General features: G+C 41.5%; 1 protein-coding gene across 4 annotated transcripts in view; it reads left to right on the top strand.

Moving 5' to 3' along the window:
* PCYT1B (phosphate cytidylyltransferase 1B, choline) overlaps window positions 1-20660 on the top strand; it is a 78835-nt gene that overhangs the window by 33874 nt on the left and 24301 nt on the right. For 2 of the 4 annotated variants that reach the window (XM_032772420.2, XM_032772426.2), the window contains exons 1-3: window positions 1008-1301; window positions 15050-15149; window positions 19315-19431. In XM_032772420.2, the coding sequence (XP_032628311.1) occupies window positions 1185-1301; window positions 15050-15149; window positions 19315-19431 (334 nt within the window). In that variant the 5' untranslated portion in view covers window positions 1008-1184. Of the gene's footprint in view, window positions 1-1007; window positions 1302-4316; window positions 4447-15049; window positions 15150-19314; window positions 19432-20660 lie in introns of those variants that run through there. The other 2 variants (XM_032772423.2, XM_032772422.2) reach the window with 2 other exon arrangements.

Below are 20660 nucleotides of genomic sequence, written 5' to 3' on the forward strand. Positions count from 1 at the left end.
CGATTTAAGGAGCCGTTTAACTCGATATTAATGACGACGTCGTGTGAACGGATACAGCGTTAAATCGGTATATCGGCCATTAAACCGATTTAAAGTCGCAGTGTAGACCTGGCCTCTCTCTATATAAACAGCATTACCATGTCAGTAGTACACATCCTTGGCAACACAGAATGCTGTATAGGTCACTGATCTTTAGCTAACAGCTATATCAAGCTGTTAATTGCCTTGTGATTTCAATTTAGAAAAGCAATACTTGCACTTTTATAGTGCAATAAAGAAAAAAGATCTCAGAGTGAAGTATTATTGAAGTAGATATAGGTTAGGTGACTTGCCCCTGTTACATGGGAGGCTAATGGCAGAGTCAGGACAGTTGTTTGACTCCCAGTCTTACACGCTGTGCATGGACAGTAGCAATGCAAGCTTCACCACATCACCTTACCATTGTGTCTCAGCCAGGACTTCAAGGAATCACCTAGACTCTAGAATGAGCTTTTACATTCATATTTGGTATCTGTATGTAACTATTTGTAATTGTGCCTGCTGGAACTATGGGTTTTGTATGTGCAATAAATGCACAGATTTTTGCACATGCATCTTAGTCCCCATACACAAAAATGTGGTCCTCAGTTTTTGTCTATAAATCTCCATCCAACAGAGTGCAATGCTAATTAAAGCTTGGTTACATGCAAAAAATGAGTACATTCCTCCATTAATCATGTCAGAAGGGGGTATAATTTGGGATAATTTTAATATGTATCTTGGGAAGGGGGGTTGTCTGATATGTAGAGTGCAACTGTGTTTGTTCACATTAACAAAAGTTCTATCGTGCTAAATAACCCCTCCTTCCAAAAGTTCTGGTGCTGAGTGTATCATCTATTGTCAATACAGCACATCCATCAGATGGAGTGGTACTATGGTGACAGTAACCAACCAGAAGACTTCATGCAAATGAGAATACTGTATCCCACATCAGCTGCTCTGTTGCTGACTGGTTGTTATAGTGATAAACTAAGGCCTTGCCTCTTCGCTTCTCCTTGAAAGAAAAACCTTTAATTCCTCAAGGGAATGGAGAGAGAAGAAAGATGAGGGTGGGGGAGGGAATTACATGACAAAGAAAAACATTATCTGGCTGCAAAGAGAACAGCAAAGAGGGCATCGCGGAGAAAAACAAACATTCACTGGCCATGCCAGTGCTCACCACCGATGCTGAGTCAGAAACAGGTATCCCAAAATCCCTTTCTAATGAGCTTCTTTCAGAAACCATGGAGGAGATAGAACACACTTGCCCTCAGCCTCGGTTGGTAAGTAAAGACAAAGGATGCATGTATTTGTCACCCAAGAGCTCTTTGCCTTATTAGAATGTAAAGGAATCAATTGTTCAAAGATTTAACATGTAAATATGAATTCAACTGCAGCCTAACCTATCTCAGTTGATTGTGCTTAGGGTCTGCACTGGGAGAACTTGGATTACAAAAAACTATTGTGCCAGCTGTGGAAAAAATACAGACTATTTAGGATTATTGTGGTTTTGTCTGTGAGGAAGAGGTTAATATTCTGTTATGGCAGGTCTCTTTCTATAACAATGTCAGAAAATGTAAAAATGGCATTTTTCTTTAGCCTCTCTTAGGTTCGGATTTACAGCAAGGCTGTTCATTGTATACTCGCCTGTTCTTCGTTTTTGTGCTGACTTTGGGAAATAAAATGACAGATAAGCAGAATTGCCACATCCCTAAATAAAAGACAGTGAATTAAGGATGCATGTGGGGGAAAAATGATATGGCAAGATCACTCACATTTCTAAAAGGTTCTAATGAGATTTCCAGCGTACGCTTCCATGATTTCACTTCAGGTATAGAAAGCATGTGACTCAGGAAAGCTGCATTAAAAGAAGAGCTGCAGATCTTAAATAATTAGTGTGACAACAGTACATTCAGAGAAGCTGGCTGCACATACGGTAGAGAATTCCTTTATCGCTGTATGTCTGATGTATTGCATTAAAAACCCTATTCCTCCATCAGTGTTCAGTTTCACTCCCAGGGTTCTGCAGGTTCATTCTCCATCAGGCAGGATTCAGCTCTTTAACAAATAAGAGAAGATAATGATGTGTTACTTGCTGCTTTTCTAAAGTCATAAAGAACTTTGGAGGGCAGGCTTCTAATGAGATTTAGGGCTCTAAATTATGGTAAATGCCACCAATCCTTTATATCCGAGAGTAGAGCTTGCCAATTGATTACAAGAGGCTGTTTGAAGAAGCAGTGTGGAGAAATGGGACTGGGGGGGCGGGGAAAGGTGTGTGATAATAAAACAAGTTGTTAGTCTTTGATTGAAGGTGACAAAAGGCTCATCCAGGCAACCCAGGCCACTTCACAGTCAAACAAGCACAGGCTCCATTCGGGGTGCTGCAGCCTAAGTGTAAACATCCTAGAGCTGTGTATTTTCATGTGCTAATCTTTCTTACATTTGGAATGTTTTTATTGTTGTTCTGCATTTAAGATTGTCTAGTTTATTATTCTAGGCAAGGGTAATTGTTAACCTTTCCCTATGTGTGTTACCACAAGGCATGGATAATGATGATACATATAAAGGAAGTCTGAGAAATGGATATCAATAAAGTGTGACACTATGACTTATGCAATAGTTTTGCACTGGAAATGAGATCATTTACCACCAAAATTAAATCACAACCTTAATTAAAACAATTTTAAAAAATCCAACTTCAATAATCACATTTAACATTATATTTCAAATATTATACTGTTCTGACAAATAGCAACAGTTGCTGGAATTGGCCTAAATTAACATTTTCCACTAGCTCTTCTTATAATTAACTAACAATTTTTTTAAAAAAACCTCTTAATTTATAAATGGAAAGGCTTTGGGTGGGCTTTTGTTAATGTTTGTATTGCATTATGTTTACTAATGCTGTTTGTTAAGGTTTTTCTTCCACATAATATAACACTTATGAATACATTATATCCCTTCTGTCCTGCCACATAAAAAGAATTTAAAGGAAGAAATGTCAGTGTGAAGCAGGTATCAGTCATTCCAGTAGAATTCCTATGGAAATGAAAGTGGCAACCAAAATACATGAATAAAACTGGAACTCATTTTGATCTGTTTTAGAGCTTCATGAATATTAATACATCAGTAATGACAATAGAGACCCTTGGAATAAAGATTTATAGAAAACTCATACTTCCAAGATGAGATTGTGGGACTACATATCTGCCTTACCTCCATACTTGCTGAAAGAAATGTGCCAGTGTTGAAATAGAGAAGTCAGAATATTTAAGAATACAATATACTCCACCTAATAGTGAATGGTCCTGAATATTTAAGAATACAGTCCACTATCCCCATGATAGTGAATGGTCCCGACTGCTGCTTAATCAGAACTCTTTTGGCAAAAGTGTGTCTTAAAGTGAAAACATTGATAGCCAACGGCCAGAAGGGTTAAATGGAACTTAACAGAGTAATAAAAGGCTTGAATTTCTAAGCTTTGTTCTTTACGTACAAAAATGATAAAGATTAAAAGAGCTAATAAAGATCAACTAAAGATGGAAAGTAGTGTTTATGCGACCAGATCCTTATCTGGTGTAAGTCACCATAGCTCCATTGAAAACTATAGAACTATGCCACTATATCAACTGAGGATCTAGTCCATTATTCTTATTAAGCACAGTACTTGATTCATTTTAAGTTTTTTCAGATTTTTTAAATAGCCTCCTCTCTTAGTTGCTGAACCAACTCCTATGAAGTCAATGGGAGTTGGGTTGGATCATTAATTGAGACAGCAACTTAACTGGGATACAAGGCTATCTACTGGGGAGTCCTAATTAAAAGAACTTTGCTATATTTCTATTACACTGTATTTTAATTTGTTACCAGGCAATTATGTAATACTGGTGAGCTGAGTTTGTGTTATTTACAAATGATTTTTTTTCCATGAAGCTGGGTGGTCATTATGTTAGTCTGAGAGTAATGAATAGTCAGCATGCCCTGAACTTTTTGTATAGGCAGTTTAAAAAACAAACAAACTATTTTTAAAAACTAAATATACATATTCAAAATTATATCAAATAACATGAAATGCTTGAAGAAAGTGTCCATTAATTAATAATGAAACTTTGCATAGGTCAATACATATTTTCACAGAAGCAATAGGAGTTAGTAGGACTTCATAAATGGATATTTTGTATAGCGGATATCTACTGTTATTGGCTTTTTAATTAAAAAAAGAATTGCTTATTTGGTTCCCCAAAACAGCAAATATTTTAATTAATATATCTGTCACAATGTAAATATTTCTTTTTCAGTCAGTCAATCCCTCTGACTTTATGTCATGGAGGCCGCCATCTTGGCACGGAGTGTCACAGTAGGGTTAAAGGAAACTTTTGTGTCCTTCAGTGAATGAGGAAAACAGGAGAGACTGAAGTCAGTTTTCAGGTAAGTTTCAATGTGTATTGAAATATGAGTTTTTCCTATATGTAGCACTGTTTTTATTTAAATTGTCATGATTTTCTTTTTTTTTCCAGGCACTGTCTGGGATTTTTGAACTAAAAAAAGCCAGTCAGAGCTCCACTAAGAATTCATATTGAAGTAGATACTCCCTGTTCCATCCTTCCCTCTAACTTTGCCTACTCTGTGTTCCCTATTTTCATGCATCTGCCTGCCAATTAATAGCTCCGTTCTTCACACTCCTTCAGTGACCTTCGCCTCAAACAATGAAACAATCTATTGTAGTCTTGTCTACAATGTGGGTTTTAGCCACTGGTGCAGCTATCCAAGTGTTGCTATTCCAGTATACACTTATACTGCAGACATCGTCTGGTTATGGAAGCGCCAACTGTTTGAAAATGGGATAATTTGCACCAGTGCAAATTGTATTTTTTAAACTGGTGCACCATGTCTACACTAGGGGTTTGCGCCAATGCAGCTACCTAGTGGCTAAAAACCCACGGCATAGGCAAGCCCTTAGTTTAGCTGGGAAGCAGAGGCATGTGGAATAGAGAAGATTGGAGAGGAGGGGGAGTAATTTGGAAGATGCAGCTGTCTGAACTTATTTATTTAGTTTGTTTATGATGATGCAGTCTTTGGGCTTGATTCTGCAGTTAATTCCCTGTGGACAGCTACTGGCTCCTTGCAGGATCAAGGCCTTTGTCTTCGTCCAGGTTGGGAAAGCATCTATTGCCCAGTGGGAATTACCAAAACCTAAATATTAAATAAATAATAACAACAATGCAGAGCCTCACGTGGGGTTGGAGACAATCCCAGACAGTGTCTACAACAAAAAAAGCAACAACAATTTATAATTACAGTGCTGCAGTTGAAAACAATACACATAGAAACTTACCTGAAAACAAACTTGAAGGACTACCACTTGGTTTGACCTTTCACTTAAGTGCAGTGGGAGTTTTCTTTACTCATACTGTATGTCTCTTCCTTCCAAAATAAGTCTGTACAGTAAAATTTTCAAAAGCACCTATAGGGCTTGGGAGCCTAAGTCCCATTAACTTTCAATGAGACTTAGGTTCCTAAATGCCTTCAGTTCCTTTAGAAAAGAGGACTTAGACTCTCAAGTCACTTAGAAACTTTTGAAAATTTGATCTTAGAGGCTTTAATCATTTTTACAGTAATTTTTAAAAAATATGCTAGTTGTGCTGGTGAAATCATTCAGGAGCTTTGAAAAACACTAACAGTTCAGTTAAGAGTAGATGAGAAAGATTACTATATATTAGTCTCACTTGGTGGAGCCATAATAATGGTTTAAACCAAAGCTATAATGGCTGTAGAGATTATTCCCTACTGATGCGACTAAGTATGAAATTTGAAGAAGCTATTTCTAAAAATTGTATTAGCCTTGACTTTCAATATTTTGATCGCTGACTTTTTTTCCTTTTTATTTGATCTGATATTTAAACAATGATTCAGGATGATTCATACATAACTGCTCTAGAAGTATTTCAGATATTCTTACCAGTTCACACAGGTAAACCTCTCAACAAATGCCAAATGCATATGATTTTAACTTTTATAGTTAGTAACATTATAGATGTAAAGGGCTTTATTATAGTTACAAAACCAGCCAGGCTTTTGTTTTTCCACAATGTGGTGTGATTTAGGGAGCCTGACATCGGCTCTTCTTCAATTTGGATCTATGCTGGGGTACAGATGTCATGGGAAAAGGAGCATTAGAGCAGATGACTGTGTAATAAGGCTGTGTCTGAACATTTTAAAAAAGGCATGGTTTGACTAAATGTGGTTGATCTTAGCCCTGCACAAGTTGTGTACTGTTTATGGACTCAAAACTAGTATTCATGATTTCTGGCTGTTTTGGACCAAAAATTTAAAAAGGGTATCAAATCTGGCCTCTGTTTGTATGCACATAACTTTCTTTGGCACACTTTTAAAATATTTTTTCTTTGCCTGCAGCATGTCACCACCAAGAATTAGATTGTGATTTGCCTTTCACTTCACTGAGAGACACACCATTGCTACATATCTAAATATGCTGTACCCCTGGCAACAAGATGTTGCATTATTTATTGGTCAGATATACAGAACTACGGAGATGTCTTTGCTAGAGTCACACACAAGATAGGAGAATTGTTGCAAATATTATATACTATAGAATGTATTGTATTTCTTGCTCACATATATGTGTTATGCTATTTGGAATTTGATGTTTCAGTCGAACATTGTCTATTTCTCAAACAGTGCTTATTTCAGTTATTGTGAATGTCTATATCACAGCCTAGGAAGATGAGTAAAAAGGCTAGTGTAACTAGACAGCAAAAGCAAGGAATTTACTACATAAAAAATACTAAAGCAGAAAAAAAACATAGGAAGGAGCTAAGAACTATTCACATGTCAGAAATACATATATAGAAACCACTGACACAGCCAGCTCTATATACAAAGATAGGCTGAAACTAAGGGTTGGTCTACACTATAAAATTTGGTCAGCATAATTACATTGATCAAGGCCATGAAAAACTTCATGCCCCATGCAGTGTAATTAAGCTGACCTAGGACCAGAGGTAGATGTTGCTAGCTTGATGGAAGTATTAAATAATGGCTTGCCCTCAGGTTGTTCTTTTGTGGTTCTGTGTTGGCGGCTAACTCCCATGAAATGCTTGTCTGTACCGAGGCAGTGTTGAATTGCAGAACTGTGTCTTTTTCCATCTCGTGTACCTGATGTTTGGAACATATTTGGTTCTTTCACTTGTGTTTTGTTTGAGTTTGGGACCCAACATACCTCTAAAATATGTCATACTTTCTAAACAATCATTTCTGGTTGAGATAGAGACTTTGGGCTTGATGCAGAAACCACTTTTTGACATGCAGATTAGACTAGATCATAATGGTCTCTTTTGGCCATACAAAGCTATGAATCTATACATATCACCACACGCTTTTGTAAAATGATGGGAAGAATTTTCTGCGTTGTTCCTTTCTTTCTGAAACTTATACTTGCTTCTTATGATTATTAGTCAGTCAATAATTATTATACAAAGATTAGTGATGCATAACATGACTTTATGAAGGATGAAGCCCAGACAGTACTTGAAAAAAGGCTGTCTGGATTGTTTGCAAATTGGATGAATTTTTAAAAAATATTATTAAAAATATAAATAGAGTATTCTGAATTACTCTATTCATATTAGCTCTGCAGAACCAATAGAAATCTGGGAGAATGAGCTGGATTCTCTTCTGGTTCATGCATCATCAACAGAACTTTTAACTAAATTCCACTTGCAGAATCTTTACCTGGAGGTACACAGAGATAAGGGGCAGTTAAATTGTAATTGCAGTGTAATACACCTCAGCTGGGTCATGGTTACTGATAATATAGTTTAAATTTATAATTGTGAGGTAATATCATGAAACAATAGATGCAAAAAAGATAATCTTAAATCAGACACCTATCCCCAGGAGTAAAAATTCACTCCCTGAACACCTGGTCCTTCAAGAAGCATTCCTTGAGTATCCAGTGGCAGACCTAGATAGTCCTTAAGGCAGCGTTTTTCAACGGTGCCACTGATCAACTCCTCCCCCTCCCTCCCAGTGCCTCCTGCACGCCGCTGAACAGGAGGAGGAGCGGGGATGGGGCACACTTGGGGCACAAAGAGGCAGGGAAGAGGAGGGGCAAGGGTAGAGTGGGAAGAAGAGGAGAGGGAGTGGGACCTTAGGGGAAGGGATGGGGTAGGGGTGGCGCCTGCAGGTCTGAGAAAATTTTTCAATCAAAATGGGGGTCCTTGGGTTGCTACAGTTTGAAAACTGCTGCCTTAAGAGATTCTTCATTTGCAAGGAATGCTCATGTTTTAGCAGACCCAGCATGTGTATATTTCTCATTCTTCAGTTACTTATAAGATTTTTGGTAGTATTTTATTCTTAACAAATGTGTTGAATGTGCTTTAGATTTTCCCCTCAGATTTTCACGTTTCCTGATTTGTAGTCATTGTTTGCAACCTATGGGTCCAGTACTACAAGTCCTCACATGGTTAGTCCTTATGCATGTGATTAGTTCCACTGAAATCAGTGTACTATTTTGGAACTGGTCCAAAGTCTCTCTCTTGTTTTAAAAGACTGTCAACTTGAAATCTAGGAAGTTAAAAAATGAGATAAAAGTAGCGTAACGTATTGTCCCTGAATCCTTCTGCTAATTCTGTGGTTTTACTGTTTTTTCTCTCCCTTGTTGCTGTGGGAAAGACCCCACACAAACAAAACTAACCCATCCCTGTTCTAAGGGATATAATGAAACAGACTGTACACTAAACGCTGTCAAACATATCAAATAAACCAACTGAAAAACTGCAAGGTGATAGCAGCAGCAAAAAGGGCTGAGTTCAAGATCTACAGTTCCTCTTAACTTTTTTATAAATGTTCCTCTTAATATTAAACAGAACCACCTTGAATCCCCACCCAGAAAATAGGGAAACTAAACACCACCCTTACAGCCATCCAGGGGAATGTCTACACTGCATTTTAAAATCCACAGGATTGGGTCTCAGAGGCCAGAACTACAGACTCAGGCTTGCAGGGCTCACACTAAGGCACTAAAAACGGCATTGTAGACATTGCAGCTGGTGCTGGAGCTCTAAAATTTATCCACTTCTCTGGGCCTCAGAGGCCAAGCCCAAACGCCTATACAGCTTTTTTTAGTGCTGTAGCACAGACCCAAATTTGTAGACTTAGAGACTGAGACTCACGGCTGTGGGTTTTGAAATACTGTGTAGACATTCACTAAGAGGCAAGACATCCCCGCTCACAAGCACTGAGTGTTTGCACAACAAAAGAAAACTTTTATTACGAGAGAGGGAATACAGTATTACTTTGGGAAAATACCACAGTGACTCAAAAGCATGCAAACTATAAATAAGCAACTGCCCCCATGGTATCTTGGGCAGTCCTTTGCCTCAGTTTCCCACCTTGCTGTGTGAAAGGCCAATGGACAAATGGCCATTAACGTACCACTCTTCTTTCCCTCCACTGCACCCACTCATGGTTTGTTGTGTGAGGTCAGCAAAGTCACAGAATCCAGCAATGCATTGACACGGCTTCACCTCCCACTTCTGAAGGGGGGAAATGGTCACGCAATGCCGCTGCTGCCACAGGTGACCCCTGCCACAGTCATCCCTGCCACTCCTCACTGCTGCTTCTGCTTGCCGCTCACATTGCTCACTGCCTCTAGCTGCAATGCTAGAATGCAATCCACCACTTAGCCCATTTTTTAAGCGATTTCACTGGGTAGCGGGGAACCTCACTGTTGCTGCATCCACTGTGTTGCCTTTCACCATGACACTGTCCACAAACCAGGTCTAATGTTCATGACCCTAGACCTGCTCAGTGATTTCAGCAGTAGTGATTATGGAGCAGAAATAAGGACTCTTGATTGAGTTTATTTTTAAACACTGGAGAGGGAGGGTAAAATGATCTCTAGAACTCCTTAAACAGAGGTCATGCCACTAGGTAAAAACCCCTGCCTCCATCTCCTCTGACTTTCACTTAGAGTTGGCATCCCTACTCCCTGCTTAGCAAATGAGGTAAGCTTAGGGTAACCCCCCTGAATTAGAGCAGGCTAAGGATAATTCTGCTGCCCTTTTGTTATACAATAAAGATGAACATTTCATTACCCTTGCAACCAAGATTAAAGTACATTTTAACCCAAAGCAGCCAAACATTGATCATTTTGCAAAGTAGGTCTCTCCGCTGATGACCGTCTGTGCAAATACAATCTGCTCCTCAGACCTTTTGTCTCAGTTTTACAATAGATGGAAGGGGAGAGAGTTCCTTACACAGGATGACCAGATAGCAAATGTGAAAAATCGTAATGGGGGTGGGGGGTAATAGGACTCCATATGAAAAGAAAAACCAAATATTGGGACTGTCCCTATAAAATCAGGACATCTGGTCACCCTAACCTTACATCAGTTACCACCCCATTCTCACAAAGTTATAGAAATTGTAGGGGTCACAAGTAACAGCACCTTGTAAAATATATTTAGACAGCGTGCCTTTAATAATTGTTGTACAGTTATCTGATTTAGAATCCAGGAGCCAAATTCCTCCTTGTATAGCTCTGCCAGTTCTACTGTGTTGAATGAATTCATTCAGAGTAATTGGAGAAATCTCAGAAAACTCATCATAATCTGAGATAAACTCTCCTAGAAAGTTTCCCTGGTAAGAAGAGGAAAGCTGGGCCTATAGGTCTATTCTTACTAGCTTAAGGAAGTGATCTGGACTGGGGGCTTCTCCTGGCAAGCGTTCTGATGCTTTTTCCTCCCCTTTGGAGACATTTGAATTCCTTGCTACTATACAGAGTCAGAGGAAGGGAACTCAAACCCTTTATAAAAACTATTCTCTTTGAGGGGAAAAAATGAGGAAGTCAGTTCCAAAATTTTCTATAAATTATTGCCTCTGTTCACCTGTGTCCTTTTCAACAGTAAATCAGCTAAGGTTCAACAATCAGGTCATAAAACACGAAGAAAAATAAGGAGCCAGTCCATATTCTGCAACAACCCCCCCCCCCCCCCACCTCCTGCTGCAAATGTCAGGCATCGGAACTGCACCAGAAACAGACAGCAGTTCCTGAATAACTATATCCAGGTAGATGCCACCATGGCAGAATTAACCACACTGTTTATTAATATTCTTCTTTTTTAACTAAATTATTATTTGTTTACATTTTCTCTGGCTCAGTGTTTTTCTGCAGTCACTGGCAGAGGGGGATAAATGGAGAGAAAACAGTTACCTTCAGTGTCCTAGTTGGTAATCTGTTTGAAATATAATATGCTGGCAAATGGATGGAGAGAGATATTTCCTTGGTGGGGACATAGCAAGCAAGCAAGCCCTGTTATTTCAACATTCTTTGTGCACTCAAATAAAAAGAAACTAAATAATCTGATCTGTGTTTGTCAGCCATAGCTAGGGATATTGAGCCAAGAATACATGGGTACCTTAGAAATTACTCATGTGAATGGACAAAAACCAGGTGCAGAGATAATGTGGATCTCAAACCACTCTTAGTGCCAGATCCTCCACACCTAAATTGACTGGCAGGGAGACATGCAAAATTAGATCCACTGCTCAGCTGGTGCAGAGGGATCTTCAGGTAAAGGGAGATGGCTTGTCTACACCAAGGAGATTTCCCGACAAATTCTAACCATTTAAAAAACTAATTGGAGCCATAGGGTTGGGTGGCCTGAACCATTTATGCTAGGGGTTGCCAACCTGTGGTTCCGGAGCCACATGCAGCTCTTCAGAAGTTAATATGTGGCTCCTTGTATAGGAACCGACTCTGGGGCTGGAGCTGCAGGCGCCAACTTTCCAGTGTGCTGGGGGATCCTCACTGCTCAACCCCTGGCTCTGCCACAGGCCCTGCCCCCACTCCATACCTTCCCGCCCCATCCCCTGAGCCTGCCGTGTCCTCCCTCCTCCCATCCCCCTCCCCGAGCCTCCTGCACATCACGAAACAGCTGATCGGGAGGTGTGGAGAGGGAGGGGGAGGTGCTGATCAGTGGGGCTGCTAGTGGGCGGGAGGTGCTGGGAGTGGGGAGCTTATAGGGGGCTGCTGACGTATTACTGTGGCTCTTTGGCAATGTACATTGGTAAATTCTGGCTCCTTCTCAGGCTCAGGTTGGTCACCTGTGATTTATACTCACCTGATTTCAAAACCACTGATTTTGCTGAATTGGTTGAAGGTGATTTTGAAACTGATTCAATAAAAATAGTTTGGGCCACCCAAGCCTGGTCTATACTATGGCTCCAGTTTAGCTGAAACAGTTTTCAAGCTGTTAGAAGGGGAAGGGGGAATTTCAGTGTTGTCAAGATGATTTCACATTGTATTTACAATTACTATAGCCCAGGGCTAACTTTGACACTTATGCCCAGATTTTTAAAGGCATTTAGGCATTGCAATTTACTTCCCTCAGCGTTCAAGGGCTAAGTAACTTGGATGGCCAGTTCCATTTCCAAAAGTGACAAGGTTCAGCTACAGTTTTTCCTCATCTAGATTCACTGACACAGCCTCAGGTACCAATTGAGTCTCCTTTGTATTCTGTTTGATCTATAAGCACATTATTTGTATGCATTTCTGAATGTGTGTTCCTCCTTGACATATTCCTGATTTTAGTCACTTGTCCCTAATTACTGTTCGTTTTAATGTCTGAAGGTTGAGCAATCACATGGTAAGAAAAAAATTGGGAAGACCTTTTCCAACAAGACCCAGGCTAGTGGGAAGCTAAAACAGGATGCACTTGGCTTTAGTTGGGGCCGAAAGAAAAAGCTGCTCAGTATTGCAAAGAAATGTATATGGGTAAAAGGTTTACTCTGTTTGACAAGCAAAAAAATAAAAATAAAAAAACCTCTTGCTGCAAACCAGACCTATTTTCTTCAAATAATCTCCCAGGAAACAGCCTGTACCTAGCTCGGATGTGATGACCAGTTGTAGGCCTCAGACCATATCCATTATTGTTTTAACATTCTTGCCTTCCTCTTTATCCCAGCATGAAGCAGCCTGTGTGGGATGTTGTGTAACTTGACATTGCTTGGAGATAAAAAGGCAATTTAGCGCTCAACTCTCATGGAGACAGAAGCCAAAAGACAATGATTAGAAAATAAAGAAACGAGTGTGCACTGTGCTGTGTGGGCAGCTAGTTGAGCAGGATTCCCTTCCACAGAACCCAAACAGAAAGTTTGATTTTCCCATATTTTATTTTTAATTTTGTCAGTGCGTGGCAGCTGCATTTAACATGATGAAGGCATCAGTGAAAGTAGGGCAGCGTCACTGCAATACAGGAGATTTTTTAAATTTGTAGGAGTGATGAGAGTTTTATAGAAGCAATATTGGTGGTGAATCCCAACCAAAATAGGCTACAAACAAATCCTAGGGTTCACCTTTATGTAACACTGGAAGCCACCCTCTCAGGTCACAAAACAAAGGGTCCCATTGCAAGTGCCTCTTAAGTTTGGAGATTCATCATCAAAAAAAATACATTTACAAGAATGGCCTAAATTAAGAGCAAACGCTAGTCATCAGTGTGAACTCATATCAGCCATTCCAAGAAAAGAAAAGAGGTAAGTGGGAAAAATTTGCTAAAAGGAGACACAGTGGTCTGGCATTGCTGAAAAATGCCCACTAAATGACATAGCAGTCTTCTAAGTATTGAAAAATGTAACTAAAGGGCAAGAAATATTTTGTTATTGAGTGCTCAGATAACAGATATGACAACTGGGTGTGCTCCATGCAGTCTCTTCCAAAGAGCAAAACAACAAGACAGATGATGCAAGATCATGAAATCCCAAAGATTAATAGGGGATGTATTTGCTTTTGATAAAGGAGGAAACCTTTTTATTGTTAATTGATTACTACTTTCAACTAATGGATTTCAAAACTAACAAGCAAATGGTATTTCCCCCCTTAATAAATCACACGGTGCAAGGCATCTAATACCCACGGTTATAATTGCTGATAACTTCCTGACAAAACATTCAATCTCTTGTTGCATCAGGAGGTTCCTATCTGTAAAATGGGGATATACCACCTCATTTCTCCCACCTTTTGTCTTTCTTGTACCTTTCAAGTATAAACTGTTCAGGCACTGTCTCTTAGTATATGTATATATAGCCCCATCTAATAAAATGGGGCTCGGACCTCAGTTAGGGAGTCTAAGTATTACTGCAATACAAAAAAATAATAATGAAAGGAATTCCAGATAAGTCCGTCAGACTTAGTCCAGCCCTGACTTTGTTTGCCCTTTGTCAATAATAAAATGAAGTATCAAGGACGCTTGCTTCATGAAAAATTCAACAGAGGTAGTTTATATCTAATTTTTGTCAGTGGGTGGAGTTTGTGCCCAATCCACTCAAAAGCTAGTGAGGAGATGGTCCGTTAGTGTCTTCCAAAATCCTAGTATCTAATCAGTTTCAGTTACTTCTAATATAACTGAGCATTTTACCTCCTGGACACTGATCTAAGTGCAACTATCCCATGGTCACATAATAAATACAAAAAGTAGATGTTTTATCTGAAAACTGCAGGAAAGACACTAAGGAAAATGGAACCCTACTCAACTTGTCCTCCAGTAGACAAGTTACTGTGCCAGCTGATTGTTTTGGATTTCCTCAGTAGACAAGACATAGCCCAGGGAAAGAGAAAGCTCCTACAATCGACAGTCCAAGAATTAAGCTTCTTACACACTGGGCTGGTAACCAGAGAGACCTGAATTCAATGTGTGGCTAGATTGTTTATTTTCCTGAACCACTTCCAAAACATTAGAGCTTCTTGACTAAGACCAAGGTTTAGTTTGCATGGTGTTTTAAAAACACTATAGTCTCCTCAGTACTTAATTGACACTTTTTATATAAATTGGGTGAGCTCATGAGCGATTTCAAAAAGGAAACAAGCTATCATTATGCACAGTTAGGACTCGCTGACGTACAATGAATTGATTCAGGTTTGTCTTCCTGTTTGAAGAATGAACTAGATATTTGCTCATGTAATTTTTGTTTTGTTTCTTTCTGTCTCTACCGCTCCATTGCCTTCCAGACTCTGATTGCACCTGCTCCATTTGCAGATGAAATAAGCTGTCAGTGCCAAGCCCCACATGAGAAACTAACCATCACTCAGGCCCGCCTGGGAACGCCAGGTGAGTCTTGATTAACTGGACGTCTTTGCTGACAGCAGCATTAACAGCACTAAGAGCAGCTTCCACAGACACAGCCTTTCAGTTGTGAATGTATTTCACTATTACAAAAGTACTCTTCAGTTGGGAGGAGGAGCAGCATATGTTACCTGACTGAGGCTCAGGGAGGTGTAACAAAAGGATATTTATGTTTTCTTAGAGATACAGACCACCCACGTTAATGTAGTTGTTAAAAGTACAGTTTAATTTTTGAACAATTATAAAAATGCTGGGCAGTGAGATCTGGACATCAGAGGTAACTCAGCAAATCTCAACACACAGGTTATTTGCATACTGAAATCACATGGGATACTGGCTAAAATGAGTGTTTTCCTCACATTTCGAAACACACTTCATGGTCTCTGCATCAGAGCTGTGATATATCTCCTCTGACATCACCACAGCTTATGAGTGTATATGTACTTTGCCTGAGTACCTATATGATGTGCTGAGAAATCACTTTTTCCTTTCTGACATTACAATGACAGTCAAGGCCTGCAGTGCAGGCAACACCATAGCATCAGGGCCCCCACAATGATGGTGTGATGTTTGGTGTCCAATCTCCAGTTCCAAATGGTATGGGGTCTGAGCTGATTCATGCTGACTGACTAATTACAGCCCTGGAGAATTAGGGAGCCTCTCCCTTTATTGAGACCCTGGATGGCCACATTACAAATTCCTTCCTCCACCTGTCTAAATGAAAATGTTGATCCACTATTTTTCTAACTCCCTTTGCATAACGCACAGACAAGTGTTAAACTCCTCATCTGTTCCCCTCTAATCTGGTATCATAGCAGAGGAGTTTATGGTAGATCATACTCTGGATCATGGACCTTTCAGATGGTGGGGAGGATCCCAACTGATGGTTTTACAGGGGGCCCCAAAAAGCTGCCGATTACCCTGCTTTGAGGAAGCATCCTCATCTTCCCAGTGAGTTTTCCAAGAAACATGGTTTTCTCCACATTTCATCTGAGTCATGGGAGATATGGTCATCCTGAGCAGTGACATGTCTTTCTGCTGCATGGCAGCAGCAGCTCTGGAGCTCAGAGCCCCAGTTGTTTCTCTTCCAATTGTATAGGGACTGCCTATCTGTAGCCAAATGGCCAGGCATGCCACTCAGTGAAGCAGGTCCTCTTTAGGCCTGCAGCCCACTGCCAGGGCATGAAGAGTGGGGTGCAGGAAGAGATGGGTAGCAGGGAGCAAACAGTAGGAGGCAATAAGAATGGGAAAGAAAGAAAGGTTAATCAGAAAGGAGAAGAGTGTGAGGGAAGAGGAAAGGTGTAGATGCAGGAGGAAACAAACGTGTGTACAGCATTAAGCTGAGGAAGAGAAAAAGGCAGGGAGCAGAGAAAAATGTGAGATGACACAAATGGAGTGAGACAGGAAAAAGACCTTTTTCTGAGTAAGAATTCAGGGAAAACGGAGGATAATAAAGAGGCCAACTTGAGGAGAACACAGTAAAAAGGATTCTGATGGGATAGGACTCACCACTGCAGTGCCCGCTGCTGGATGTTCCAGGGATCAGCTCTGCTAGCCGGGGCTCCCTCTTCTGGTGGCATCCTGCCACTGTCACTTCTGCTCCTGGGATCCACGTCACTCCCAGGACCAGGGCATTGTCTTTGTGACACAGCCCTCCAGCTGTGCCACACGCTGTACTCCTCGCTTCTTGGGGAATGTCATAGTCCCTTAGGGCTGGTCTACACTACAGGGGAAAATCGATCTCAGATACGCAACTTCAGCTACATGAATAACGGAGCTGAAGTCGAAGTATCTAAGGTCGAATTACTCACCGTCCCCATGGCGCGGGATCGATGTCCGTGGCTCCCCATGTCGACTCCGCAACTCCATTCGGGTTGGTGGAGTTCTGGAATCGATATAAGCGTGTTCGGGGATCGATATATCGCATCTAGATGAGACGTGATATATAGATCCCCGAGCAATCGATTGCTACCCGCCGATACGGCGGGTGGTGAAGACGTAGCCTATGTCTAGTCACTTCCACAGTGGCAAGTGGGGGAAGGGGAGGGACTCATGCCTGCCCACTACTCGGGATCCAGGCCCAGGGACCCTTTAGATGGCCACTGCTTGCGGCACCCCCTTACTCCTCAGTAGATTTCCCTGGGCCACTTCCCCACAGCCACAGCACCCTTTTCACCCTCAGGGCCTCAGCCTGGATATCCCTGCAGCCCACAAGCAGCTGCCTTTAGCTCCCTGGGTCTCTGCCTGCAGCACTGCTCTGTCCAGGGTGCTTACTGCCTTCAACCTGCAAGGCAGCCAGTCTACCTCCCTCCTCAAGTTCCAGGGAGTGACCAAAGCTGCTCTGCTGCACTTATATGGGCCAGCCCAGCCCTGATTGGCTGCTCCTTGCTACCCCTCTCTGATTTGCCGCCTCCTGAGCAGCTGCTCAAGGGCTCTGTTAACCCCTTAGAGTCCAGTGTGGGACAGGTTCCCCATCACAAGGATGTAGACGAGTAAGTGGAATAAAACATTTTACATTTACCCACTGTAATTCTGCATATCTGAGGAGGAAAAAAACACCCACAACATTCTTACTAGAGGCCAAAACTGATCACCTGGATTTACACGATTCCTGTTGAAACTGAAAATCGTAAGTACATAAAAATGGCATAGTGGGTCAGACGAAAGGTCCATCTAGCCCAGTATCCTGTCTTCTGACAGTGGCCGATGCCAGGTGCCCCAGAATGAACAGAACAGGTAATCATCAAGTGATCCATCCCCAGCTTCTGGCAAACAGAGGTTGGGGACACCATCTCTACCCATCCTGGCTAATAGCCATTGATGGACCTGTCCTCCATGAATTTATCAAGCTCTTTTTTGAATCCTGTCATAGTCTTGGCCTTCATAACATCCTCTGGCAAGCAGCTCCACAAGTTGGCTGTGCATTGTGTGAAAAAATACTTCCTTTTGCTTGTTTTAAACCTGCTGCCTATTAATTTTATTTGGTGACCCTTAGCTCTTGGGTCATGAGGAGTAAATAACACTTCCTTATTTACTTTCTCCACACTAGTCATGATTGTATAGTCCTCTATCATATCCCGCCCAGTCATCTCTTTTCCAAACTGAAAAGTCCCAGTCTTATTAATCGCTTGTCATATGGAAGTTGTTCCATACCCCTAATAATTTTTGTTGCTCTTTTCTGAGCCTTTTCCAATTCCAGTCTGCCCACAGTGTTCAAGATGTGGGTGTACCATGGATTTATAGAGAGCCAATGTGATATTTTCTGTCTTATCTATCGCTTTCTGAATGATTCCCAACATTCTGTTCACTTTTTTGACTGCCACTGCACATTGAGTGGATGTTTTCAGAGAACTATCCACAATGACTCCAAGATCTCTTTCTTGAGTGGTACCAGCTAATTTAGACCCCAACATTTTATATGTATAGTTGGGATTATGTTTTCCAGTGTGCATTACTTTGCATCTATCAACATTGAATTTCATCTGCCATTTTGTTGCCTAGTCACGCAGTTTTGTGAGATCCTTTTGTAGCTCTTCGCAGTTGGCCTGGGACTTAACTATCTTGAGCTATTTTGTATCATTTGCAAATTTTGCCACCTCACAGTTTATCCCTTTTTCCAGATCATTTATGAATAAGTTGAATAGGCCTGATCCCAGTACAGACCCCTGAGGGACAGCACTATTTACTGCTATCCACTCTGAAAACTGACCATTTATTCCTACCCTTTGTTTCCTGTCTTTTAGCCAGTCACCAATCCATGAGAGGACCTTCCCTCTTATCCCATGACTGCTTACTTTGCTTAAGAGCCTTTGGTGTGGGAACTTGACAAAGGCTTTCTGAAAATCTAAGTACACTATATCCACTGGATCCTCCTTGTCCACATGCTTGTTGACCCCCTTAAAGAATTCTAGTAGATTGGTGAGGCGTGATTTCCCTTTACAAAAACCATATTGACTCTTCCCCAACAAATTGTGTTCATCTCTGCATCTCACAATTTTGTTCTTTATTATAATTTCAACCAGTTTGCCTGGCACTAAAGTTAGACTTACTAACTTGCAATTACTGGGATCACTTCTGGAGCCCTTTTAAAAAGTTGTCATCACATTAGCTATCCTCCAGTCAAATCATTGTTGTGTTTCTTTCCCCACAGTTGACAGACCAGTTAGAGTGTATGCAGATGGGATATTTGACCTCTTCCACTCCGGCCATGCTAGAGCTCTTATGCAAGCCAAAACTCTTTTCCCAAATAGCTACTTATTAGTAGGAGGTAAGAGCATATCTATTTACTGGATTTTTGCCTCTATTCGGAAGTAGCAGAGGAGCTGTATTGCCATGTTCTCAGCTGCAGCTGTGTATACACTCTGACTTTGAGCACTACTTCCTGTTTTGATGGTATTTTACACCATAAAAAGTAGTCCATCTTAAAATGATGTCAAACAAAGTAAGAGTCAAGTCAAAGTCTGGCCTCAGCTGCATATGTACAGTTCACAGTCTAGTTAAACTGTCAACCATCAATAATCCCCACATAAAATTTGCACTGCACCAGAGTCTGGTGTCACATGTCTCACTGTGTGCATCTTGTTGTCTTATTTCTTGTTGTAGAAGTATTTATTTGGCGTTAAGATTTTTTAAGTAATTCACTAAATAGATCTTATAAACAGGGCCGGCTCTAGGCACTAGTGTCCCAGGCATGTGCTTGGGGCAGCACTTTTCAAGGGGCGGCATTCCGACCTTTGGAGCGGCACTTTTCAAGAAGTGTCACTCCGTTTTGTTGTTGTTGTTGCTGCTACTGCTGTTCTGGCTTTTTTTTTTTTTTTGCGCTTGAGGCGGCAAAAAACCTGGAGCCAGCCCTGCTTATAAATACGTTGCAAACCAGTAGGCCCAGGAGAGTGTGGTAACCAGAAAGAAGCCCTTGGTGGCTGATGGGTGTGTACCATAAGTGGACAGGCACAATTAAAAGGAAATACCTCTATTTTACATCTTATTCAAAAGATGACACCTTCAGCAGAAGAGCATCCACTAGCACAGGGGTGGGCAAACTATGGCCTGGGAGCTGCATCTGGCCCTTCAGACATTTTAATCCCACCCTTAAGCTCCCACTGGGGAGCAGGGTCCAGGGTTTTCCCTGCTCCGGTGCTGCAGCCAGGGAGCGGGGTCCGGGGCTTGCCTGGCTCCACATGTGCTGTGGCTCACAGGAGCCTGGAAGCTGTTCCCTCTCAGGTTCCTACATGGAGGGGCAGCCAGGGTGCTCTTCACGCAGCACCCGCCCCAAACACTGCCTCCGTAGCTCCCATTGGCCAGGAACCACAGCCAATGGGAGCTGCAGAGACGGCACCTGTGGATGGTGCAGCGCACAGAGCTGCCTGGCTGCGCCTCCACATAGGAGCTGGAGGGAGGACCTGCAGTTGCTTCTGGGAGCTGCTTGAAGTAAGTACCACTCGGAGCCTGCACCCCCTCCCGCGCCCCAACCCCCTGCCCCAGCACTGATCCCCTCCC

This window comes from Chelonoidis abingdonii, chromosome 1, assembly GCF_003597395.2.
Source record: "Chelonoidis abingdonii isolate Lonesome George chromosome 1, CheloAbing_2.0, whole genome shotgun sequence".
Taxonomy (NCBI): domain Eukaryota; kingdom Metazoa; phylum Chordata; order Testudines; family Testudinidae; genus Chelonoidis; species Chelonoidis abingdonii.